General features: G+C 51.0%; 1 protein-coding gene across 3 annotated transcripts in view; it reads left to right on the top strand.

The window, feature by feature from the left end:
- ARHGAP22 (Rho GTPase activating protein 22) overlaps positions 1-27037 on the top strand; it is a 207630-nt gene that overhangs the window by 73973 nt on the left and 106620 nt on the right. For all 3 annotated transcript variants that reach the window (XM_058299128.2, XM_023587781.3, XM_012523850.3), the window contains exon 2: positions 7299-7498. In XM_058299128.2, the coding sequence (XP_058155111.1) occupies positions 7299-7498 (200 nt within the window). The remainder of the gene's footprint in view (positions 1-7298; positions 7499-27037) is intronic.

The following is a 27037-nucleotide window of genomic DNA, read 5'->3' as shown; positions in this document are numbered from 1 at the left end:
CTGCTCTAGTCAACAATTACACTCCCCCCATTACTTTTGTTCATTCCTCAATCTTGAACGATTTGGGACGATGTCTGCTTCAGGCTGAGGAGGGACATAGATATGATGGGACAGAGGAATCAAATTATTTTGCTTGCAGTTGAAGATACTCCTTGCTTTCAGGATGTGACTCATCCATCATCATCATTTTGTTAGCTGTCCAGGACAGACCTGAGGACCTGGAGAGTAGGAGTAGGCTGCATGCCTGCTGGATTTCAGGGCTCAGCTGGCATAGGAACAATCCAAAGACTTTAGATCTCTGAGAAATAAACTTAACAAGTAAATTGAAAATTATAGGTTCAAAAAAGGAGTAGAAGAATCATGACTAAGGGATTCATAAATGAGTATAACTATGTTATATTGGGAGAAATAGCTTTTCATATATTCCCAGATAGAGCCTGCTATAGGGGTGTTGAGTTGATGAGGCCCTGTGGCTTGCCTATGGTGTCCGGACGTTCCTTGTGCCCTGTGGAGCACTTCTGTTTGAGGCTTTGTTTACTGTGGCAATTTGTGAAATCTGGCTGAGACCTGCATGAGTGTAACCTCTGGAATGACCTCCCAACTCTCTTTGAAATCTCTTAGCCATAAAAACTCTATTTTATTTAACATTTCCTCCTTTTGATCAAGGTCTTTCTCCAAATGCATCACTGATTAACATTTAGTAGTAATCCCTTGATGCCAGAGAGGCTTATCCCTGGGAGTTATGTCCCACATTTGGGGCGAGGTATTGAGTTTATTTACAGGTTGGCTTAGAGAAAGCCACATTTGAACAACAAGGAGGTTTTCAGGAGGTAACTCTTAGGCATTAATTATAATTAGTCTTATATTACAGGAATAAGGTTCGTAGGTGCAAACTTAAAGATTGGGGGCTTGGCTTATTAGCCTGTTTTATTTCATTAGGCAAGGCTTATATATTACAGAGCTTTTGGCCATCTTATTTGAGAAAATAGCAGGACTTCCCTAGGTAGGGATGTTTAATATTTTGTAGCTGCTGTAAGAACAAGGAAAAGCTCTATCTATCCACGTACCTATGACAACAGGGATACATGTATATCCTATTGAAGTATGTAGCTATATAATAACTCAAGATATTCAAAAGGCCTTGCCCATTAGGGCACCTGGCTTTGTCCCACCTTTACCTTCTTGGCAGGGTTATATAATTGACAAGTAGAATGTAATTTATATACTTGCCTTGCTTCTTGTGTGAAGCTCTTTTTTTTTCTGAAGATGAAGCTTTGACCTGTAGCAGAGATGAGTAGCTGAATTGCTGGCTTGCAGGGCATACACATTTTTAATTTAAAAAATACAGCCCTGTTACTGCATGCCGCGCTCTGTCTTATAGTGGCTGTGATCTGTGTTCTCCTTTTCTTGTATTTTTGAAGCTCAGCATCTCTACCCATCTTCAGTGCTCCTTTGTAGTCCCTCTTATGCAAATTGCCAGTTCACTTCCTTGACTCTGTAAACTCTGAGAAACAAAAGATTCTCAATTCTTTCATAGGAAAATAGCCTCAGTGCCTCCTCTACTGCCCCACACCTCAAGGTGCCTAAATAACATCTTGATGCTGCACAACCTTTTTCCCTCCTCTAATATTGAACAGACCTTTCGTTACTTGAATTAATGGACACCTTGGCACAGGTGCAGCTCAAGGCAGGTGCCCGGAGCTGCAGTGACAAGCACCCAGAGTGAAGTGCCCCCTCGGCTGCAGCAGGACCCCTGTCCCCATCCATTGAGCCTCCAGCCAGGGCTGGGGCCACGGCAGGGGGATCCGTCCTGCCACCCCAGGCTGGCCCCCGCCCCAGCCTGAGCCCCGGGCTCGCATCCTTCTACCTTCCATACCGCTCCCTCTGTGACCCATCCCCACACTTGTCCCGTGACCAGAGCCTCACGCTCTGCCAGTCAAAAGGCCCCACCCACGGGCATTTAAAAAGGGGTGCCCCTCCTCGACTCCGGGCTCCCCTCCAGAGACCAGCCCCTCGCTCTCCTCCACTCTGTGGGGAAGTCCCTGAGAGGAGACTCCCTTGCAGCTCTCCTCCTCCCTCCTCCCGCGTCGCTCTGCGCAGGGTCCCCACCCTCACCCCCACTCCCTGCCCCTCCTGTGCCCCTCAGTCACTGGACCTTAACTGCTCTTCGTTTGACCTTCTTTACGCTTTCTTTTTTTTTTTTTTTTTTTTTTTTTTAATTTTTTTATTTTTTATTGACTTTGTAATAATATTACATTAAAAATATATATGTGAGGTCCCATTCAACCCCACCCCCCCACCCCCCCTCTTCCCCCCCCCCAACAACACTCGTTCCCATCATCATGACACATCCATTGGATTTGGTAAGTACATCTTTGGGCACCTCTGCACCTCATATACATTGGTTCACATCATGGCCCATACTCTCCTCTATTCCATCATGTAGGCCCTGTGAGGATTTACAATGTCCGGTGATTACCTCTGAAGCACCATCCAGGGCAGCTCCATGTCCCTAAGATGCCTCCACCTCTCATCTCTTCCTGCCTTTCCCCATACCCTTTGTCCATTATGTCCACTTTTCCCAATCCAATGCCACCTCTTCTATGTGGACACTGGATTGGTTGTGTCCATTGCACCTTTATGTCAAGAGGAGGCTCAGATTCCACCTGGATGCTGGATGCAATCCTCCCATTTTCAGTTGTAATCACTCTAGGCTCCATGGTGTGGTGGTTGTCCTTCTTCACCTCCATCTTAGCTGAGTGTGGTAAGTCCAATAAATCAGATTGTAGGTGCTGGAGTCTGTTGAGGCTCAGGATCTGGCTATCACATTGTCAGTCCAGAGATTCAAATCCCCTAAATATATCTTAAACCCCAACATTAACTGCACCTCCAGCACATTAGCATGAAAGTCTTATGAAGGGAGATCCCATCTGAGTCCAGATTCATCACACATAAACACCATTTCCAAAGAGGGGCCATCTGCCCTGGTAGTTAACCCCATCGGCCATGACCATAACTCCCATGGGTCTCTTTAGCCCTCAAAGGAACCAATATCTGCTTTATCTGTCTCTCTGACTCTGCTCAGTTGTGCATGAGGGCAAACCTTCTGCCAGCCTCCAGACTCTTTTTTAGAAACTCGTAGCCATATAAACTCATTTCTCCTTTCCATTTCCCCCTTACTTTAGGTCAAACAGCATTTTAAAGTCATGGTATTTTATGTAGACATGGATATTCTGCTGATCCGCATTGAACCTTCCGTATAAGGTCATTTTCCAGTTGCATCATCAGTTGGTAGTTGATAGTGGTCCCTCGTTGCCAGGGAGGCTCATCCCCGGGTGTCATGTCCCACGCTGGGGGGAAGGCATTGCATTTACATGCTGAGTTTGGCTTCGAGACTGGCCACATTTGAGTAACATGAAGGCTGACAGAAGGAAATTCCCAGGCACAAAGTTGCTCTAGGCATTGTTATTATTTTGGGTTTATCAGCTCACAAGCATAGTCATTATCTTTACGCTTTCTTAAGACCCTTGTCTTCCTGCCCTCCCCGGGCGTCCGTCCACCCCCTGAACCGCTCCTTCCCAGGGCCCTTCCAAAGCGTCTCACAGGGTTGTGGCCTCACGTGCCTTTGGCGGTTTCCCGAAGGGGTTAACGCTGCAGGCCCAGAAGTGGGGACAACCGCGGTTCCTACACAGGCCTTGCAGTCCCGGGCAGGTGTGTGGCCCCAGGGCGTTACAGCCCGGCTAACCCTCAGTGCACGCATAGGGGACAGAGGGGGTAGCGGCTTGGGCGGATTAAAGGAGGCAATCTGTGGAAGCATTGGGTCCAGGAGGGACGGCGGCTGCGGTCACTTCTGACTCTCAGCAGGTGCGTGCTGAGCACTGCCCCGGGCCGGGCCTGCGCGTCAGCCCCTCTCTGCAGCCTGGCCTTGTCGTCTGCGCTCCAGCCTGTACCTTCTTGTATGGCAGAGTCACCTAGGCACAGCCTGGTTCCGTGACCTTGTCGTAGGCTGCGCCACCTCTCACTCCTTTCTTCATGGGAATGGTCTCTCTGTCTCTCTCTCCCCCTCCCTTCCTCTCCCTCCCTCCACAGTCTCCCCCCTTCCTTCTTCTCCTCCCTCCTCCCTGTCTCACCCTCCACCCCAATCCCACCTCCTAAAGGTGCTCTCCTGCCCTCTACCCGGCCCCTCGGAGCACCCCTCCCTCTCACCAGCCTCGCGTCCTCGTGAGGCTCTCGGGCCACCTGCATCCTGGGGGGGTCTGCGGGCCTGGGCGCAGGATCCCCCTCTCTGTGAGCTCAGCAGCCGGGCTGAGCCCCGGGTTTCTGCGTTAGGACTGCTGCACACAGACACACACACACTGACGCACACGCTACACACACATAGCGCTCCCTCGGAGGGAGCTGGGTCCCTGGCAGCTCCAGCCGAGCCCCCTCTCCAGTCCAGCCAGGCCTCCCCTCGCTCTGCCCGCTTCGGAGGCGTCCTCCAGCCAGGCCTAGGTGTGCAGAGATGAATGAGCAGGCTCCTTCCTCCTCAGGGATCCGCAGTCTTGTGGGAGAGGGAACTCTACACCAGAATGACAGTATCCTGGCCTGGACTATCGCTCAGCCTCTTTTAAAGGCAACGTTAAAGTGATAATTTCAGTGGAATGATTCTGGGAGGGCAGCTCGGAGGTGGCAAAATCTGTCCACACCTTGAAGATAAGATAGGACTTTGACAGGTTGCAGGCAGGATTTTACAGAGAAACAGAAGCGACAGGATCTATAGATATATAGGTAGATATAGATATATAGGTATATAAAGATTTATAGATATATATATAGGTATATAAAGATTTATTATAGGAATTGGCTCTCACATCTATGGGCATGGGCAAGTCGGAATTCCGGAGGGCAGGCAGTAAGTTAGGAACCCTAATGTGGTTTTGATGAATTCCCCCGGAGAGGCTGGCTGAAGTAGAGATAGAAACTCTTGCTCCTGGCTGCTGAAATCCTCAGTTCTTGCTTTAAGGTCTTCAAATAATTCCATGCGATTTCTTTTATTGCTGAAGACCGTCTCCTTGTCGATTGTAGATGCAGTTCAGCCATAGATGCAACCAAATGACTAATGACCATCTATAGATAATTCATCTATGAAATATCCTCGCAGTAACAATCAGGCCAGCGCTTGCTTGACCCAACAGCTGGACGCCATCAGCTGGCCAGGTCCACATGTGAACTTCACCATCATATATGAGAGCAGGGCATTTCGATGGGCAGTTGTCCGGCGTGCCTAGAGCCGCAGGCAGCGACTGTATCAGGATCAGGTGGATGGCATTAAAGCCCCAGATTCCCAGGTCCAACCCCCCGAAGTGCTGACTCAACAGGTCTAGGGACCTGTGTTCCTGGGGCCCCAGCTTGGAGTCCTCTGCAGACCCCTTTAGAAGCCGTGAGCCTGGAGAGACGGTGGGACGCCTGGGAGAGCTGAGGTCCTGACCGACACTGTAGGTAGGAACGAATGCCTACTTTTGAGAAGAGGAATACAATTATTACGTCTTACTCTAGAAAGATTTCCTGGGCAGCTGTGTATCTGTTTTGGAAAATCCCCTGGAGTCAGGAGATAAGCTTCAGGAAGTAGTCCAAGCAAAAGATGGTAGATACTTGAATTGAACCGGTGAAGGGGAAATGGAAAGGAAGGCCGTGCAGAGGGAGGCTCTTTAGAATTTGGAAAGGAAGTGGGTTTGAAGGGGAGGGAATTGTCGAAAGCAACCAGGCTGTCCAGACTAGGTGGTAGTGGGCGCCGTCCATGGGGAATTGGCAGGAGGATCAAGTTTGGGGGAGAGGTGCCCACGCTGACCTTGGACGTGGCTTAGGTCACTGGATGAGCCTCTGGAGCTGTCCTGAAGATGGTCTGATGCGTGAGTCCAAGACCTGGGACTCTATCATGATAGAGTAAGGGAAGCCGGGGTCACCCCGAGAACAACAGGACTTTCAGGGACACAGAGGATTGATGCCAGAAGTGGACGGGGCAGGAGCAGCAAGAGGTGGGGAAACCGCAGCAGGACGGCGATGGGTGCAGGGCTGGGAGAAAGAAGATCCTCGAGAGGTGGAGGGTGGTTAGCGGTGTCAGCACCTCCAAGGGGTGCGGACTTGAGGTCTGCGGCCAAATGACTGGATTTGGCCAGAGCAGTGTCCAGAGAGGACAAATGTCCCGTCGAAGGGGTTGGCAAGGGACTGGGAGGTGAGGAAGGAGAGGCTGTGCGCTCTGAGAGCTGCTTGTCAGCAAAAGGAGGTGACGGTTTCCACACAGCAAAAGCCATGCCAGCCCTCGCTGCCAGATCTGATCCCCACCTCCCCCACGCCAGGCCTAAAGTCAGGCCGTCCTCCCCAGCCCTGCCCAGTTGTACCTCTCCTCCCCCGGGTGCTTCTGCAGAAGGCCAGTGTGGAAAGGGCTGTACCTTCACTCACACTCCTGCAGCCTTGGTCTCTGTCTCACACAGCCTGTGGCCTTTTATCCTCCCTTGTTCCTTGTGTCTCATGTCCCCTGCCAGACAGGGGCTCCTCAGGGAACAAGATAAACTCAGGATTCTGCACTTTACCTAGAGGATCTTTGTACATGTAGCGTGGGTGGGTGGTGGATGGATGGATGGATGGGTGGGTGGGTGTTTGGATGGATGGATGGATGGGTGAGTGGGTGTTTGGATGGATGGATGGATGGATGGATGAGTGGGTGGATGAATGGGCGGATGAATGGGCAGATGGGTGGATGGATAGATGTGTGTGTGGGTTGGTGGATGGAAAGATGGGTGGGTGAGTGGATGGATGGATGGATGGATGGATGGATGAGTGGGTGGATGAATGTGTGGATGGATGGAGGGATGGATGAGTGGGTGGATGAATGGGTGGATGGATGGAGGGATGGATGTGTGTGGGTACAAGGATGGGTGGGTGGATGGATGGATGGATGTGTGCGTGGGTGAGTGGATGGATGGATGGGTGGGTGGGTGGATGGATGGACAGGGAAATGGAGAGCTTAGGAACCCAGGGATAGAGCAGAAGTTTAGCAGGCAGGCAGGCTGTGCACCTAGCCCAGGTGGCTAACTTCAGGCTGCTGATAATGAGGTGCTGAAGTTTGCTGCCCTCCTTGGCTCTAGCCCACAGGCACAGACCACCAGTGCCCCTTCCAAGCCCAGCAGGTACTAGGCCATGTGTGGTCATATCCTGCCAGAGTGGGCTCTCATGCCCTGGCCACGGCCACGGGGAAGCCAGGACTGACCACAGGCTCACCGCACTTCACACCCTCCATGTGTGTTCTTGGCTTCCAGCTCGCTCCAAAAGCCTGGTGATGGGTGAGCCGAGCCGAAGCCCAGGGCGGCCTCCGTGGCCCTGCAGGCCGGGCCCCGTGCTGAAGGCGGGCTGGCTGAAGAAGCAGAGGAGCATCATGAAGAACTGGCAGCAGCGCTGGTTCGTGCTCCGTGGGGATCAGCTCTTCTACTACAAGGACAAAGAGGAGACGAAACCCCAGGTGAGGGCGCATGCCCCGGCAGAGGGAGGCTAAGAGGTGGGAGGCTAAACCTCAGGAGAGCGGGGAGGGCAGGGAGACCCTCTCTTCAGGCCCCCACCTCCCGAGCACCCCGGCCAGTGGCTCAAGTCAGAGCGACCGTCTCGGTCTGCCAGGGCTGCTACGACCAACGCCGCGGGGTGGGTTGGCTTGACCGCAGGAGCTCGTCGTCTCGGGTTTGGAGGCTGGAAGTCGGCAGGCTGCGCGCGCTCCTGAACCTGGCGTTCTGGTGCTTGCTGGCGGCGGTCCTTGGGCTCCTCGGCCTCCAGCACGTGATTCTCTGGCTCTGGCTTCTACAGATTCCTCTGCGTCTAAGGCCTCCGGTCACCTGCATCAGGCGCTGATACCCTTTGGCTACAGCTCTAATAATACCTTCAAAGCTCCCATTCGCAAAAGGGTCACCCCCCCAGGACCAGGGCTTGGACTTGAACATGTCTGTGGGGCATGGTTCAATCCCCAACGGTGACCTTCGCCGGGATTTTCAAAGTTCTCTGTATTCCCGGCTCCCTGGTGCCAGGCGGTACAGCGCATTTGGCTGAACCAAGGCCGCGGCTTCAGTCTTGAAAATGCGCCCTTACAATGTCTGTAGGGAGCGTTTCTGCCAAGCTTAAGGAAACGACTCCTCCTTGAGTTCCTGCCAGCCCCGCTGTTGGGGTTATTTCCATTTTGCAGGCAAGCAGGTCCCCAGAGGAAGCGAGTTTCCTTGCCTTCGCCCTTCACTTTCCTCCTTCCCTCCAGCGCCCCAGGATGTGCCTCGGGTGCCTGAAACGGCTTCCTTTCTACCCAGATTGCAATATGCTCGCTCACTGGGCCCACCGGTGGCCCCACGGCCCGTGGGGCAGCCCAGTCACGAGTGCACGCCCAGGTCGTGGCAAGGACGCCGAGGACACACGCGTTAATCTTGGAAAAGTGAGGGAAGGACAGTAGCTGGTCCCACAGGGCGCTTCTAGCTGTTCTGGGTTGGAAAGAGAAGCCAGATCTCCCAGTCCGGGGCCAGGAATGGCAGTGCCCGGGTGGGCCGGAGCCCTGCGGCAGGCATCTCAGCTGTGCCCGCGGCGTGGGAGGTGCACCCTGGGGGCAGGGGAAGCACTAGTGACGGGCCAGGTGCCGGGAGGTCCGTGAGCCCACACAGAAACTCGCTTCAGAGCGAGAAAGTGACCCTTTCCCACTCTTCTTTCAATTCTTTAGAGCCCGTTAAGGATCAAAGTCTCAATTCAGTGCTGGCATATCTTTAACACTTCTCTCTTTAAAATTATGGGACAGGGTGGGGGAGCAGTCTCACCTGGGAGCCTTACCTGGCAGCAGTAGCTAGCTGCTACGGAGTAGCATTGTTTTCACTGTATTTATTCAAATGGCTGCTTCCTGTCTATGGAAAATAATACTGGTTTCCATTCATGAGAGTGATATCAAGTTTTCCTTTCTAAAATAGATTTAAGTTTTTAAAAATTGAGACGGTTTAAAGAAACTTTAATAGTAGAGATGAAATACTAGTAGATGATGTAGAGAGGATGTAGAGTCCATTACATCTAGTTACACGGTTTAAAGAAACTTTAATAGTGGAGATGAAATACTAGTAGAGATGAAAGGTGGGGATGGCAAAAGTCACGAAGGTGGATCTTGCAAAGCTCAAGTTTAGTAAACCCTGAGCTTGTCCAGCCCCCTAGGCTCTCACAATTTCCAGAGTGGCCAAGTGGACTGAATATGAACTTTGAGGTCAGGGAGGTCTGGGATTCAATTCTGGTTCTGCTGTGCCAGCATACGACTTTGAGCAAGTCCCCGGCTTTTTATTTATTTACTTATTTACTTTAGATTTTATCATATTATTACCTCCACCGAGAGTTGTGCTAAAGACTAGATTGGATAATAATACCTAACCCAGTCTGGTCCTGGCACGTTAAGTACTTAGATCTGAGCCCTCTGTCCCCACGCCTGCCTGGCCTTGGCCCTCCCCCTGGGCTTGCTTCCCCCAGCCTGGCCACCACCCACTGCTGGTCTGCCCACTGCCGTTTTCCTTCTGCGTCGAAGACCAGGCCAAGCCCTTCTGGGTGTCTTGGCCTCCCGCCTGCCCGTTGGTGCCCAGTCACTCTGCGAGTTTGATCAAACTTGCCAGTGCCCGTACCTTTCAGAACCCTGCCTGTGGCCCCTCCTGCCACCCCTTCCCGGCCCAGCCCAGGTGCTCTCCCTTGGGAGAACTGCATGTTGATGCTGGGTGAGCCCAAGGGCTAATGTAACACACAGAGTCCCCTGAGGAGCCACAGGAGCCCCGGAGCCCCTCACCCACCAGCTGTGGCTCCATAAGGAATCTCCACCTCCCCAAATCCCACTCCAGCCCCCACATCTTACCTTTTCCAGAACTCCAGTGGTTTCTCCCTAAACTGGTGGAAGCAGCTAATACAGTGAAGGCATCAACAGCCAGCCTGGACCCGGATGCAGCCTGCAGGTCCAATCTGAACTAGACAGCAGGGAGCCTGTCAGTTCCCTGAAGGGAGCACATCTCCCAACAGGTGTCAGGGTCATACCTGGGGCTGCTGTTTTGACCTCCCTGAGAGATGGGTGCCTCAGGAATTATTCTTTCCTGTCAAACCCCCTCCCCAATCAAGCCTGCCTCCTATAGCAGCCCCATTGCACAGGTTCCCAATTTCAAAGCTACTACTTGTCATATTCAACTCATTGAGCTGATGCAATCTGATCTCAAAGCTGCACATCTTTGGCAGAAAGAGTTCCATGAAATTTATACTTAATTACATGTAGCTAGATGTAATGGACTAATTCTGAGTATCTGGTTCCTGGAAAAATGAGCCCTGCGCACTGTCTGCAGTGACAGGGGTGCCTGCGTGGTCAGCGTCTGGTCAGATGGCCTGTATTAGCAGCTGGAATTGTCAGGAGGAAGGACTCCAGCTACTCTTGACACTGCCCAGAGCTAAGAATGCGTGATGTGACTCACTCTTAGCGCACGTTCCTTGTTCTCTCTCCAAAGCCCTCTCTCCTCACTGGCAAGTGGGTCATCAGAGGACATAGATCACAGAGATAAGGAAAATTCAAGATCTACACAGAATGCAAGCTCAGTTGGAAAGATGAGGCAAACGTGCTATAAAACAGAACCTGAAATGTATGCCCTTTTCCCTCCAGGTTTTCCCTTTAAATGACCCTGATCATTCTTGGTAGATAGACTTATATTTTCATTGATAGAGGAGTCCAAGGTTTTTATTTGCCATAGGAATATTAACTTCTGCTTGAAATGTTTCTTGTACCATGACAGCTTCTGCCACATTCCTTGTTGATTAGTCTGGTCTGTGTCCACTGATGGAAGACTCACCTTCCACCTTTGTTATTCCAGTCCCCTATTTGTGGGTTTCTTGGTCTTGAAAGGAAGTGGAATAAAATAGAAATAGAAAGTATAGCTTCCAGAACATATGAAGAAAAAGATGTCATAAGTTAAATGTGATCAATCCAACAATGGGCCAAAAGTGGGGAAAGGAAAACCCAGGAGAAAAAGGTAAATAGAAGACAAAAACTAAATAAAAAAGAAGGCAGGAATAGGTACAGACATTTCAGTTGTTACAATAAATGTGAACAGCTTAGATTCATCTCTCTGTTAAGAGAAAGTGGGAGACTGGCTTTGAGAAAAAGAGAGTAATACACAAAAAAGGTTGAAAGACAAAAGAATGGAAAAAATAAACCAACATGCTAGCGAAAAGAAAGCAGATTTATCAACATTAAAATTTAAAAATACAATTCAGGGTGATAAGAAAAAAAGGAAGCAAAGAGAAGTGTTTCAAAATAATATAAGTAACCACCTGCCAGGGAAAGAGAGCAACCATGAACTTATATGCTCCTAACAATATAGCTTTGAAGACTATATAAACAAGGAAACAAAGATTACTCATTGTTTTCAATTTTTTAATTAAAAAAATAAAATCATAGAGACACAATCCTTGATAATAGCAGAAAAGAATAAATGCTTAGAAATTAAGGACAAAGGGAGACAGTCTGAGAGCATGCATACAAGAGAAATTTTACACAAGGAAATTAAAACTCACACATACTTTATAACCCTTCCTAAGTTAATGAGGAAAACACAAAACTTAAAACTTCCAGTTAAGGATGATATATTTGAAAATCATATTTGGCTCATCCATGTCTCAAAACTCCACTAAGCCACACAGAAAGGACGCTTGAAGGTGTTAAACACACCTAGATGGAAGAATAGGAAGGGAAACACAGTGACAACATCTGGATGCTGGACAACAAGTGGGGCAAGATGTAGCTCATCTAGCAGACCAGTGGAGCTAGAGCCCAAGCCAATAGCAGGGCGAGCACAGAATCCATCTGATTTGCAAAGCAGAACACCCCCCCCCCAAAAAAAAAGACTCAGGAATTGGCAGGACCATGTATCTCTGGAATTGAGGGCAAAAGAATACCTAAAAACAGGAGCAGCGGTTGAAAGTCTACTTAAAAAGCAATTATATCCCAAATCTCCTATAGTAGTGCATAAAGGTGGCTGCCCTCCCCCATTTGGGCAGAAAACTAGAGTTTTATTCCCCAGAAAGGATAAGATGGAGGGGCTTCGTACTGAGGATGCTAGGCGAGAATTACCACACTGGACAAGAGGGTTAACTGAAAATTTATAGGCAGATCAGTTAGTCCCTCAGTTGTCATCCCACATGTGGCTCCCAGATCCAGCAGAAGTAGGCTCCAGGAAGGTAAGTGAAGGATTTTCACTGGAGAATCTGATGGGCCAAGTGAAACACACACGTGCATACACACACACACATATCAACAGCAGGGGCTCATTAATGGAATAGCCCATACAGGTCCCCCTCTGCACTCCCACCCTTTAAGCACCTTCCCCCCCACCACCACCACACACACTCACACAGCTTCCAGTATGTTCCTGGAGGACCAACCCTAAATAGGAGTAGAGAGCCTTGGGTTAGCAGACGTTTGAAGAAAGACAGAAGCAAAAACAAATAGAAAAAAAGCAAGTTGGTGGCTACAAAGACTATGCCGGGCAAATAAAACTTTCAGCAGAACGGAATGGTCAGAGTACAAATAACTTCACAGGTGTCAGAAACATATCTACAAGTGTTGGAAGAAAAACATGGCTCAAGCTCTGAGGAGGAAGGCAAAAATAATAGAAGAATAGACAACCAACATCTGAATCGAAGTTCTAGAAAGAGAAAAGGGAGAAAATGGCAAGAAAGGAGTCTTTAAAGAGGTACTTCAATTAAATTTCCCAGAATGGAATTATCTCAGTTTGCCAGAGCAAATACCACACAATGGGTGTCTTAACCAGCAGGAATTTTTTTTTAATTGACTTTGTAATAATATTACATTAAAAAAATATATATGTGAGGTCCCATTCAACCCCACCACCCCCACCCCACCTCTCCTCCCCCCCAGCAACACTCCTTCCCATCATCATGACACATCCATTGCATTTGGCAAGTACATCTTTAGCAGCAGGAATTTATTGGCTCATCATTTTAGAGGCCAGAAGTTGAAAACCAAGGTCTCAACAGACCATGCTTTTTTCTGGAGTTGGTAGTGTTCTGGTGCTAACTTGCCACAATCCGTGGGGTACCTTGACTTGCATCTCTGCCTCCATCTCATGGTGATATCCTTGGTCTCCTCCCTTGGCTTGTTCTCTATAAGGCCTCCAATAAGAATGGTTCAATTCACAAATGAGTCTCCACCCTAACTGATAACAAATCTTCAAAGGTTCCTATTTACAAATGGGTTCACTCCCGCATGAATGCAGATTATGATTAAGAACATGTCTTCTGTTGGAGCGTGTATTAGTTTCTCAGCTGCTAAAACACGTACTAGAGAAGTGGACGTGGCCCAGTGGATAGGGTGTCCGTCTACCACATGGGAGGTCCCCGGTTCAAACCCCGGGCCTCCTTGACTCGTGTGGAGCTGGCCCATGCACAATGCTGATGCGCGCAAGGAGTGCCCTGCCACTCAGGGATGTCCCCTGCATAGGGGAGCCCCACGCACAAGGAGTGCGCCCCTTAAGGAGAGCCGCCCAGCACGAAAGAAAGTGCAGCCTGCCCAGGAATGGTGCCACACACACGGAGAGCTGACACAGCAAGATGACGCAACAAAAAGAAACACAGATTCCCGTGCCGCTGACAACAACAGAAGCAGACAAAGAAGACGCAGCAAATAGGCACAGAGAACAGACAACCGGGGCGGAGGGGGGAGGGGAGAGAGATAAATAAGTAAATAAATAAATAAATGTTTAAAAAAAAAAAGACATAATGGGGGAAGCGGACATGGCTCAGCTGATAGAGCATCCGCCTACCAAACGGAGGGTCCAGGGTTCGATCCCCAGGCCCTCCTGACCCATGTGGTGAGCTGGCCCATGCACAGTGCTGCTGTGCACAAGGAGTGCCGTGCCATGCAGGGGCCTCCCACACTCAAGGAGTGTGCCCTGCAAGGAGAGCCACCCCCCGTGAAAAAAGCACAGCCTGCCCAGGAGTGGCGCCCAACACACAGAGAGCTGGCACAGCAAGATGATGTAACAAAAAAGAGACAGAGTTTCCCATTGTCACTGACGGTGCATGGGGTCACAGAAAAACACCCAGTGAGTTGACACAGAGCAGGGGAGAGAAATAAATAAAATCTTTTAAAAAAAAAGAAGACATAATGTCTTTTAACAAGCCACATAGATTCTTGAAACCTTGTGCAGATAAACTTGTAATGAAATAAACCTGAAATAATTTACTTTTGGAAGTTTGAGGATATGAGTACCACAAATCAAACCTGTATGGCTGTTGGAGGAGGGAGATGCACAGAGAGTGAGGTGTGATAAAGTCAACTTTAGCTTTACCTGTATTGTTTTAATTTTTCTCGCAAGACATATATATCCATCTAAGTATATATTTCAAAAAATTTATTAATTTAAACAAGAAAAGAGAAACTAAAGCCAAAAATGGAATAAGACAGAGCCACAGACCTAGAGGCTGCTTCTTCAGGCAACCTGAAAGGGCGTGGGGCGAGGAGGGCACCGGGCAAAGCGCTGACACAGCCGCTGAGCGTCCACGCCTGCCTCTGCTTTGAAGCACATTGGAGGTGCGCAGAAAATGTGGTTGAAAGGAGCCGAGGGAAGGGAGATCCAAGGAGGAGCTCAGACTCCGAAGGACAGGGGGCGAGGCTCGTCTGTAGGCATGAGTGCAAGCCACACGTGTTAGGCTGGAAACCGGAAGTGGAGCGGCTTGGGCGCCACACCCGGGAGCTGGCTCCTTTTCTCTGGCTGTGAAGGTTGGGGACCAGCCTCGGCCATCAGGCTCTAAGCGGAAAGTCATCCCAGCCTCGGCGCAGACCAAAGCTGAGAGGCTGCCAGGCTGGAGGCAGAAGGGCCGTTTTGATGGGCTGTTGCTTTCATATTCGATGCGGCTGCAGCAGGAGGTGGGGAGCGTTGAAAGACGCAGGGGAGAGAGTGTGGGAGGTGATTCCTGCAACCTTACCAGGTGGAGTCTTGCCTGGTGCCACCACAGGTTCTCACAGAGACAATTTAAAAATCACTTTGAGAGCAGGCTGGCTGGGGTTTTTTCCCTCCCCCAGGAGAATAAGTGATGGGAAGCTCCCCAGTAGGAGGGAAGATTGATTTAAGGTTTGATTTAATTTAGAGTAAAAGCTTGGAATTGAGAGGAGGAAAGACAAGATAGATGGAAAGCAGATGCACTTCTAAGAATAAACATTAATTTTGGACAAGCAGAAACCAGAAATCTTTAAGAAAGAGGAAACCTCCAGGGAAAAAAAGAGAGGCTGTCTGATCCCACATCCTGAAGGTGGCAGAGAATAGCCCCCACTTTTTCTCTGGTTCTTGTTTGCCAAACATGCACATAAAAAATAATCAGTCCTGTCATTGAGCTTTGCTGGAGTTCTTGCCCTAGAGAAGGTGGTTGGGTTTTCTTCACCTCTCAAATGAGGAAACTGAGGACCTGGCATCAGGCTTCAGTTGGTGGGTTCTCTACAATAGCCCCTCAAGGCTGACCCCCAGAAATGCAGGTGCCCTCAAAGCTTTGGCCCCCCAAGACTCTAACCATGACTCTAACCAGTGCAGCGAATGGCATGTAACTGATGCTCAGGAATATCGGATGCTCACATAAATAACTGAATGGAGAGAGAAATTGAATGGATGAATGAAAATTTGGACCCAGCCTTGTGTCAGATCTTTGGTAGAGAAAAAGTTGACATTGTTTTTATAGAGCTCTTTACAGTTGGCAAGGAGCTAGGTGGCTGCCCTCCCTTTTAGAACGTATGCTCAGCAAGGTCAGGATTTTGTCTGTATCCTCTGCATCCAGAAGGGTGCCTGATGTGTGGGCATCCTTGGAGACCATTTGCCACATACCTGTTTGTTGAATGAACGTTCATCATTACCTTTGAGTCTCGCAGCAGCCCTGTAAGAGCAGGGACAATTTCCATTGTACAGTTGGAGAAAGTGGAGCTCACAGAGATTACATGGAAGCTTGCAGACTGTAATGGAAAGAAAATAATACTTTTCAATCAGAGGACCTGGGTTCAAGCCCCATTTATACCAGCTACCAGCTGTGGATTTGGGCAGATCGCCGAAGCCCCTCTTGCGCCAACCCTCCTCCTTTTGGGGTGGTGCTGGGGCTCCAGCTGCACTAGGGGCTGGACCCAGGGAGGTGGTTTTTGTTGTTGCTGTCAGCGATGTCTCAGCACTTGGAAACAAGCTCTGTGTCATCCTTAGAGCAGCACAAGAAGGCTTCAGAAACGAAGTGGGAACGCAGGTGTTGACCTGGAAATCCTGAGTGCCCCTGTGAGCTGTCCCCATCGCCTGTTTTGATTAGGAGGCTAGGCCACGGGGGGTCAGGATCGCTGGGGGCCCTGGCCTCTGGACGTCAGCAGGTCATTTCATATAGGCCTGTGGGATAGAGGAAAATGGCACATTTCTAGGCTTTGGCTTCACCTTCCTAGCTGGCAACCAGAGAAGAGTTCCCTCTTTGTGAAATTGGAATAAATGCACCGACTTCTAGGACTGCTGTGAAAGTAAAGTGAAACGTGTGAAATGCCTTAGTGGCTGTCTTCTCTCCTAGACGGAACTGTTCCCGGTGAAGGTACAGAAAATCATCCAACTCCAGCTAGCAAAGAGAAGGCTCATGGCTGCAACACAGTTCTGACCTTGGCTCTACCTTATTTCGTAGATTTTGATCAACAGCTTGAATAAAAATAAAAGCTAACACTTAAAGTGTGTCATGAACCAGGCAATGGTCTGAGTGCTTTGCATTTATTAACTTGCTTGAGATCTCATAACAGCCCTGTAGGTATGTGGTAAATGGTCCCCAAGGATGTCCATCATCAGTCCCTCCCTCACCACGTGCCCCTCTTCCTAAAAAGAAGTACATTCTCTTTCCCCTCCTCCTGAATCTGGGCTGCCCTTGTGATTTTATTTGACCATTAGAATGAGACAGAAGTGATGTGTACACATTTCAGGAGTAGCCCTTGAGAAGCTAAGCAGCTTCTGCTTCTTCTCCAGGAAGGTGCCTCCATGCTGGGAGGATGCTTGGCTGGACTAGTGGATGATGAGAAATCACATGGAGGGAAGAAACACCAAATGGCCAGGAAGGAAGAGTGAGCCCTCTTAGGACCTTCTAGCCCAGCCCAGCTGCCAGGCCAGTGCAGGTAACGGGTGACCCTGGACAGTGCCCAATGGAGCAGAAGAACCACCAGCTGAGCCCTGCCTGAGTTCCTGAGACACCGAATCATGAGAAATAGCAAGTTTTTTGTAAGCCACTAAGTTTGCTGTAGTTACCTACAGCAATAGGTAACTGAAACAATTTAGGAATAATTGTGATTCCCACTGTCCAAATAAGAATAAGGAAACTGAGGCACAGAGAAGCTGAGTGACTTCCCGAGATCACTGAAAGCTAGTAAATGCTAGAGTCCGAGATCCAAAATCAAACAGACTCCAGAATCCAGTCTCTACTGTATCTTATTTTTTATGTCATTAAAAAATAAAAAGAAACATACCTAGTGACTTTACAGAGACGGGAGAGAGAAAAGAGACAGAAATGAACATCAAGATTCAAAATGACAAAGCTGGTTTCATTGAAAATTGTTACGATAAGGATAGAAAGTCCTAAGAAGATACTAAAGGTAAAAATGCTAAAGGTGAAAGAAAAAAAAGAAAAAGAATATAGGGTTTAGTTTTATGAACTATGAATATGATTATGCATTTATTTCATTAACAAGGAAACCTTGACCATGTCGTTTAACCAATCTATGCACATTTATGTGTCTTTCTAAACACTGAAGAAACAACTGAGTTTGTTTTCAGGATTAAATGAGGTAAATGTACCTGACCAGATTTTTTTTTTTTTTTTTTTTTGAGTAATGCTTCCGTAATTTGTTAAGGTGACTTCTGTCTGCTATTTTATTTTTTGAAATTAAAATAAAGTTTGCGTGAAAAAATAAAACATTGGCAAAGTTGTAGCTCAGTAATTGGGGGCCTTCTTCACATGTTTTTAATTTTTAAAATATTTAAAAAATTAAAAATTAAAAAAAAAAACAATATAAATTTTCCCCCTCTGTTCAAAAAATCGCTTGATTTCACAAAGCAGAAAGACCTAGATTACCTATAGGTCAAATGAGACAAAGTTAGGAGTTTTATTAGTCGAAAGCTAAATATAGACTAACAGGGAGATGTGGCTGCCAAAAAAGCTCCAGAGACCTTGGGTTGTATTAAGAGAGGCATAAACTTCAGAACAATGGAGAGGGTAACCCCGCTGAACTCGGCCACTTCACATCTGGAGCCTGATGGTCCCCTGGGGGTACCACGTTATAAACGTGGCATTAGGAAGACAGCCAGGGTGGTGACCTTTCCCTATAAGCACAACTAAATAAATCATCTGAAGAGACATCTTAGTAAGCCAAGACCAGATTTTTTCTGTGCCCTTCCAGAAGTTTCCAGGAGAAATGCAAGTTGCCTGGAGGCCACCACCCTCTACTCTAGTCGAGGGGGTCTGCTGACTGGGCAGGGGTGAGCATCAGGCCCCGATGCTGGGCGAGCTCCGCGCAGAGTCGACTCTCTGGTCAGATGTCCAAGTGTCTTTCTTTCTCTCAAGCCAGGAGGTCCATGGGAACCTTCGGAGGCCAGCAGAATGCAGGGTCGGTAATTTGATCTGGCCACACCAGAGGTGTTTTCAGGTCCATCCTGGACCAGTAAAAAATGAGGCAGAAAAAGCAGCAGAGCGCCGGGGTCTGCCAGAGCAGGGCAACGTCACCCAACTCATGCATGGGCGCCGTCGCCGTCTTGGGCAGCCCTTTGTGCAGCCTTCGTGGAACCCTGGCTCGCCTCCTGTGCCTGATCAAGGTCAGAGTTGGTGTCGAGAGCTGCTAGACACAGACCTTGATTCCTTGGGAGCCCAGAGCTGCTGTCCACATCGGTCACATTGGGCTCGGAAAAGCAGCCCCAGACTCCTGAAAATGAAGAGCCTGACTTCACTCTCTCCTCTGAACTTCCCATCTGCACGTCTCTGCGCAGAAGAGCGAGCGAGCTGCTTACCTCCCTAGCTGCTGCCGTGGATCTTATCTTACCACAGGAAATGCCTGTCCTCTAGCTACACCCAGAAGGAATGGAAACGAGCGTGAGGGAAGGTGCTGGAACATCACGCCAACACCTCTTGCCATCTCAGGATCACTCAGCAGCTGGGGAGAAAGTGTCCTGTGAATTAATCGGAGACTGATCTCAAGACAGTATGCTCCTTAGTGCTGCAGAAGGAAAATTAAGCATAAGTGTTTCTTGTTTAAAAGGTCCTTGGGGGCAGCTTTAAATGTTCCTTTGTGAAGAGATACTCACGGGGGTCTTATAAAATTAGAGTTAACCTTTATTTAGATTAAATATGAGAATTTATGTTTTCTAAGGTGTGCTTTATATTTTGAAAGCTATTTGATAATACCACCTCCCTTTATTAAACAGATCAAAATGAAAATTTTGAATCATACCAAAATGTATTTGCCAAATTCAAGTTGGCCACAGCAGCCAACTTTAAACAATGTTTGGTTAAGGTATTTTTTTCTGCATGGGGTACATCAAGAGAAAATACAAGGTTGACGTTATCATCCCAACACGTGTCTCTGAATGCATGTGGGGTGCCTCACACCAGAGGTCCTTCAAGTGGACCCGTGGTACAACGTCAGCAGTATCAGTGACTGATAATTACATGGCAGTATTTTGCTGCTGTTCTAGGGAAAAGAAAACCAGGTTACTAAGAGGCCTGATGACGTGCTCAAGATGTTATCAATCACAAGTGGCAGGCTTCCTGGCTGCCCCCGAATTGCACCCGGAGCTACTCTGCCTGCAGAAATGCATCTCCACCTTCTAAAAATGACTTGGCGTTTCCTCCAGGGGTGCCAGCTGCTGGTGTAAACGTAATGAGCTTCTCTCGGAGTCTGTTAATTCAAGTCAATGTGGATATTAGCTTCTAGTACTTAAACGCCTTCCACTTATCCTAGATCAATCCTTTAGCTTTCAATTAAACCCCGTTAATTTACAGTAACCGCTGGAAGACTGATTGGTAAATTACCAGTTTTGTCAATTCCTGGGCAGACAGATGCCTCCAATGGCAGTGCGGAAAGCATATTTTATCCATTGTTTAGAGCAGCATGACTCTCTTTAATTATATTTGGGGCATTCCGGCTCCGTAATGCACTGGGAGAGTACTGTGTTAGTTTAGCGGCATCCCGGAGGCGATTTGGAGGCTCTGCTGCTGGACCTTGCCTGGCCCGCAGAGGACGACGGCGCCATTTCCTGAATGAACTGCAGCTTTTGCAAAAGACTGGGAGGGGGCGCGCCTTGGTCAGCTGGAGCGGGAGCCTGGCACCCCCCGGGCAGCCATTGCAGATGTTACCCAGCCTGCGTTTTCTCCAGCTGACCTCCGCTGCGCTAAACGGCCTACGTGGCCTCTCTCCCGGGGACCCACTGTCTGTAGATGCACCTGTATACCCTCAGCCGGTGCTAGGTGGAGGCCTCCCAGGAATGACACGGAACCACACTACGCCCAGCCACGGGAGGGCCACTCCCCGGACAAAGCCCAAAGCTGTGTTCTGAGCAGAAACATTCTTCCAAGGGGGTGTGCTTGGAGGCTCAGGGCAGACACGGAGGCCCCGAGACACCCAGTGGAGCGCCAGGAAATGTGGCGGGGGCAGCCGGGCGGAAGCGCCCTGGGGTGGGGCCGAAGACCCCAGGCTGTGGTGGGGACGGGGGTCAGCAGCGGCCCCCGCCAAGGGCCCCGATACTGAGGGAAGAGCAGAGGCTGCCCCCGGCCTCCAGGGTGCAGGTGGAGTGGGGCGGGAGCGGGCACCCACATCTGACCCGTGAGCCCTGGCTCAGAGAGGATCCTAGAAAGAAGTGCATGGGCAGTGGCACCCCCCTCCCCCCTGGGGAAGCCCCGCGCTCTGCCTGCCTGCACGCACCCGCGTGCACCTGCCACTGAGCAGCGTGCGCTGCCCGGGGGGGGGCGCCTCCCCACGTTTCTCCTTCAACACAGGCATTTTAAAGAGGAGGAAGCCTCCAGTTAGGGGCCGGCAACCCCACCTCTCGGGACCCCCAAAAGAATAGGGACACAGACACATGTGCACACCTCGTGCTCAGCGGCACTGTTCACAACTGCCAGAAGGTGGAAGCACCCAAGTGCTGTCGCCTGATGAAAGGACAAGCAGGATGTGTTCTCTGCACACAGTGGGGTCTCATTCAGCCATAAATGGAAGCAGGTGACATGTCATGTTGAGTGAGGGAAGCCAGGCGAAAATGGACAGGGGTTGCATGATCTCACTGATAGGGAATACGTAAAATAATCATATAGACAGAAAATAGATCACAGGCTGCCCGGGGGTGGGGGCGGGGGTGGTGGAAGGGGCACAAATGCTTGGTGGGTGTACAGTGTTTGCTCACAGAATGTGGTGATGGTATCACGACACTGTGAGTGTAATTACCACCAAATTGTACACTTGAAAATGGTTAAAATGGGAAAATTTGAGGGCTGCGTGCATATGTATGTTACTACAATAAAAAGTTACACAAAGAAGCAGCCTCCAGAGAAACAGACTTGGCCCAGTGGTTAGGGCGTCGGTCTACCACATGGGAGGTCCGCGGTTCAAACCCCGGGCCTCCTTGACCCGTGTGGAGCTGACCCATGCGCAGTGCTGATGCGCGCAAGGAGTGCCATGCCACGCAGGGGTGTCCCCCGCATAGGGGAGCCCCACGCGCAAGAAGTGCGCCCCGTAAGGAGAGCCGCCCAGCGCGAAAGAAAGTGCAGCCTGCCCAGGAATGGTGCCGCACACACGGAGAGCTGACACAGCAAGATGATGCAACAAAAAGAAACACAGATTCCTGTGCCGCTGACAACAACAGAAGCAGACAAAGAAGAACACGCAGCAAATAGACACAGAGAGCAGACAACTGGGGTGGGGGGAGGAGAGAGAAATAAATAAATAAATCTTAAAAAAAGAAAAGAAGCAGCCTTCAGTGAGCCCGGGAGGAAGTGGGGCCATTCTCGGATCCCAGGTACCTCGCGCTACCTGGGCAGGTTCTCCCCAGGCCAGGCATTCGGCCAGGGCCGTGGTCAGCCATGACCTTTCCTGGACCATGGTGCATCTCCCGGCTCCTTCCCAGCCGCAGTCCAAAGACTCAGGCTGGGTCCTGGACGCACTTCACAGCGAGCCGCTCCCCACCGCACGCCACCCGCGCCGTCTCCTGTGGGTGGACCAGGCCTCCCCGTGTCTAGCAGGAGGAGGCTGGATTCCATACCCCGGTGGCAGCCTGTTCTGAATGTCAGCCACTGTGAATAGGACCTCGGGAAGAAGGGAATTTTAGCAAAGGTGTGACCCCGCAGCAGGAGGGCGCTCTCCGGATGGCTGGAGGCTGTATTAAGAGAACTGGGACGTCCCCAAAGGGAGACGGAGGGGACATGGCCTCATGACCCGAGAGCCAAGGAACCCCAAGAATCACCTGCAGTCTTTGGGGAGAACGCGAGCCTTGGCATATCTAGGTTTTAGCACTTCTTCTAGCCTGAGATGCCTGTGGCGGTAAGTTCCCATTGGTTACACCAAACAGTCCGTGGAATCCGTGATAGCAGCTCCAGCAAGTGCAGGCACCCGCTGTGCAATGCAGCATTCCACCAGGTCTCCAATTTTAAAACATTTGTGGGAAACAGATGTGACTCAACCAACCGGGCTCCCAACCTCCATATAGGAGTCCAAGGTTCGATGCCCAGGGCTTCCTGGTGAGGGCAAGCTGGCCCACGTGGTGAGCTGGCCCATGTGGAGTGCCGGCCCCATGCAGGAGTGCAGCCCTGCCTGAGAATGTGCCCAGTGCAGGAAAGCCGCCCCGCGCAGGAGTGCCGGCCAACGCAGAGAGCTGGCGCGGCAAGATGACACAAGAGACACAGAGGAGAGAAAATAAGAAGACGTGGCAGAACAGGGAGTTGGGGTGGTGCAAGAGAGTAACTGCCTCTCTCCCACTCTGGAAGGTCAGGATCAGTTCCCAGAGCTGCCTAATGAGAATACAAGCAGACACAGAAGAACACACAGCAAAAATGGACACAGAGGGCAGACAGCAGGGGGGAACGGGGGAGGGAGAAATAAATAAAAATAAATATTAAAAAAAAAAACAAACATTTGTGTGTTGTACACTCAGGACAGAACGATCGACAATGGATTCTCCCCAAATAACAACTGATTAGGTAAAATAAACAATGCTAAATGCCCCCCAAAACACCAGCGTGCCTGACACAATACAAGTTTACTCCTCGCTGCAGCCCAGATTTCTGGGACCAGCGGCGGCCCCCATCTGTGTCTGATGCCTCTAAGATTCACCAGGGGGAGGGAGGAGAGGAGGGGAAGGTCACGGGCAGGTTTCGAGGACCAGGCCCGGAAGAGATTGTCATCACTGCCACCCGCCTCCCACCGGCCAGCGCCCACCCCTGGCCCCAACCTCAGCCCGAGGGGCACGAGAAGCAGAGGAGCTGTGGTGACACCAGCAGTCTGCGCCAAAGGTGTTCCAAGGTCGCCTGCCCTCTACCTAGGCTCCGTCCTTCTCCCGAGGCAGCCAGTCACAAAGGTGCAGGAGCTTCCCCCTTCCAGCGCCTGCGCCAGGCCTCCCTGGGGCTCAGGCCCCCCACCCTGCTGGGCAGCCGGGACTAGCGAGCGCTTGCAGGCGCGTCTGCCTGGGTGTCACCGCTGTCCCCCTGTAAGGACAGGTGTGCAGGGGCGGCGGGAGGTTCTGGTGCTGGGACCACGAGCCGGGCCCACCGCAGGCCTCTGGGTCCGCTGCAGCGGTGAGCTGGGATGGGGGGCGAGATCCGGGCAGGCCCCGCTGGAGGCCCGTGCAGGGCTCGTCCGGGCGGAAGGCTCTGGAATCCCGGGCCGTGCGGCCGCCCAGGGGAACGGCTCTCAGGAGTGACTCGGGCCAAGTCAGGGGCACCGATTTGGGCCGGGGTCCAGGTGGGGAACCTGGTGTGGCAGTGGGCTCACCCGGGCCTGGTGCCAGGGGCCCCCCGCTCTGGGAAGGGCTCTGCCCTGGGCCGGGGGAGACTGGGCTCGGCGGCCACAGGCTTCAAGCTGCCCTAGGCCCACCCTTGGTTCCCAGCTGGACCGGCCTGTGCGTGAGGGTTTCAGGGACGTGGCTGATGGGGAAGGTGCAGGGGGGGCTGACGCTGAGACCCCCAAACCCCTGCTCCCTGCAGACACCGTCCCCCAAGATGCACTGCCCCACAGGCCACACTGCACGGTACTGCGTTTTCTAGGGTCACCTGGTCTAGCCCACGACTCCACAGTGAAGCCAGCCACGTGGGGCAGGCCACGGGCCCGGAGGGAGCAGCGACGACGGCGGGCTCTCGGGAGCAAGGTCCGAGCAGCGCGGGAGGCGGGGCGGGCGACTCATCTCAGCTCTGGAGGGAGGAAAGGCGCCCGGACTGGGAGCCCGTTCGTCTCCGGCTTTCACGGCGCCCTGTCTGCCATCCACGCTTTGCACCGTAACGGGCAGAGGCTACGGCGCGGGAGATAAGGCAGAGCGGAGACGCTCCCGGCCTGGCACTGACTCTCCAGTATTTACTTAAAACCCAGCGGTTGAGCCCCTGGCCGGGCGGGCGGATGGCCCAAGCTCTTGAAGATGGATCTGAGGCCACTATCCAGAGCCAGGAGAGATAAGGAACCCCGAGTGACTGCTTTTTAAAACGTGTCTGCAGGTTTGCACGCCGCTGGCCTTATCACAGGGAAGCTGGGTCTTCACACAGCCCGGCAAGGGGAAATCAAAGGCTTCCCACCAAGCCCCCTTCGAGCAGCTGGGGGAGAGCCGTGTCCAGACCGCGAACCCCCAAACTCAGACGCTCTCCAAGAGAGCCGCCGGCCAGCGGAAATGCCGGCCCCTCAGGGGGTCCCCCCAGATTGACACCCCAAACCTGGAGAAGGCTACCCTGCCCTTCACCCTCTTCTGATTCCCGAGATCTCCATCCCCTGCGCAGGCCGTGGAGCTACCAAAGGAGGGGGCTGTTCCCAGAGATGTTAATACACCTGCAAAGGGGCCCAGGTAAGTCTAACACTGGTAAATGCAGTGAGTCCTCGTTTCATACCAGCCTCCGGCCCTCAGAAGGCTCTGGCTCAGGGAGCCCAGGAGGAGGGGAGGGCAGCGGTGAAGACCGACCTTTGGACAGCTGAGGAAACCAGGCCTCGCTGGCCAAGTACCCGCCTGGGTCCTCGTACGTGGCAATGCCACAATAATCAAAACCCCCATAATTAGTCGTCAGTGTTCAGGTATATTCGACTCCTGTGGAATGGTTGTGAATGGACGATACTCCGTGGCTATATAATAAGTCACAAATCATAACAACAGCATTTACTCTCGCCAGAACCGCGTACTGTCGAGGCACCATCTCGTGAAATCCTGTAACAACCCACATTACAGAGGGAGAAACGGAGCGGCTTGCCCTGGGGTCAGAGGTGTTAGCTGCAGAGGCCCACTGTGACCCCGAGCTCTGTACTGACAACTCCTTCCCAGTGCTGCCATTTCTTGGTTATGCTTCTGTGCTGGGTGTCTGCTCCATTCCAGCCCCGTACACATTTTTATCCCATTTAATTCTCAGAGACCTGTGAGAAAATGCTATGACCCCATTTGGCAGAGAGGGAAACTGAGGCTGAGCAAGATAAACTTGTCCAAATTCATACTACCAAAAAAGAAGTTGCATTGGGAGAGAAACCAGATCAGTCTGGAACTAGAACCTGTGATGCTTCCATCACCACCCTGCCATCGCCGACTGAAAATGTAATCACTGCACATCTATCTTTTCACGGTGTCACTGAGCCAGGGTGAGCATCTGACCAGAGACTTGCGAACAGGAAGGATTGCCGTCGTTCTGTTGTTAATCTCACTCCCAGCCCTAGACCAGCAGGGCCTCCAAACGATCCCTGGGAGCTGCTCCCGATGGGGACATCCTTCACAAAACCGAGGCAGTGTCCCCGCAGGCACGGGCGCTCGGCAGGCGCCAGGGAGGGCAGCTGGAGAGCGGGTGTCGCTCAGTTTCCTCTGGGGAAAGCTGAGAGGCCCTAAATGTGGGTGGGAGCAAGCAGCAGAGCAGGGAAATGGCTCTCCTTTGCCCCGGAATGATGAGTGGACGTTCTCAACTGCGACAGCGTCGGCGCAGGCTGGCGCAGCCGCAGCTCCAAGTGTGCGGGAGGGATGGTGAGAGATGGCCACCGAGCCTGCACGGAGGCGTGGGCTGCACCCAGGAACCCTCGGGCTACCTTTGGTGCATTCTCTCTCTCTTTCTACTTTGAAGCTTCTTAAATTTAGTTATTTAGATGAAAATATCACAGGTAAACCATGAACAGCCCATTGCGCTCCCATCACGCCCTCCCCGGCTGTAAATCTTCACTGCTGTTTCTGTACATTTACAGGTAGTGTTGGAGTTCTTGGGACAGGGCAGTAAAAACATCAATTTGGATGGGATCATACTAAAATTATTTTCCTGGCACTCGCGGTTTTTTGGTGGTTATTGTTTTCACTTAACAGTTCGGCATAGAAACCTTTTGTATTGATCTCATTCTGCTACGGCTGTCCCAGAAAGTATTGATCCACTCGCCTATCGATGAACAAGCAGGTGGTTTCCCACTTCTTCTAGGAGGAAGTGTGCTACCATGAGCATTGTGACTCATCTGTGTGCCTTTGTCTTTCCTTGGAACAGATTCTTAAAATTGAACACTACACATTGTAAAATTACGTTAGAGCATGTCTTATCAAATTACCATTTCAGTGGTCTATGAGAATGCCCGTTTCTGCATGCTGTCTCCAGGCCAGGCCCGAAGGAGTGCCGGCAGCCTCTAGGAAGGAGAAATTGCAGGAAGCGCCCTCCCCTAGAGCCTCCAGAAAGAGCACAGCCCTGTCGACCCTGGATTTGAGCCCAAGAGGGCCCATTTGGACCTCTGACCCCCAGAGGGGTTAGATAACAAATGTCTACTTTTTTAAACAACACGTTTGTG

The sequence above is a fragment of the Dasypus novemcinctus genome, chromosome 6 (genome assembly GCF_030445035.2).
Source record: "Dasypus novemcinctus isolate mDasNov1 chromosome 6, mDasNov1.1.hap2, whole genome shotgun sequence".
Classification (NCBI taxonomy): Eukaryota; Metazoa; Chordata; class Mammalia; order Cingulata; family Dasypodidae; genus Dasypus; species Dasypus novemcinctus.
The sequence above is the reverse complement of the archived record's forward strand: the minus strand, read 5'-3'. Positions and strand labels throughout refer to the sequence as shown.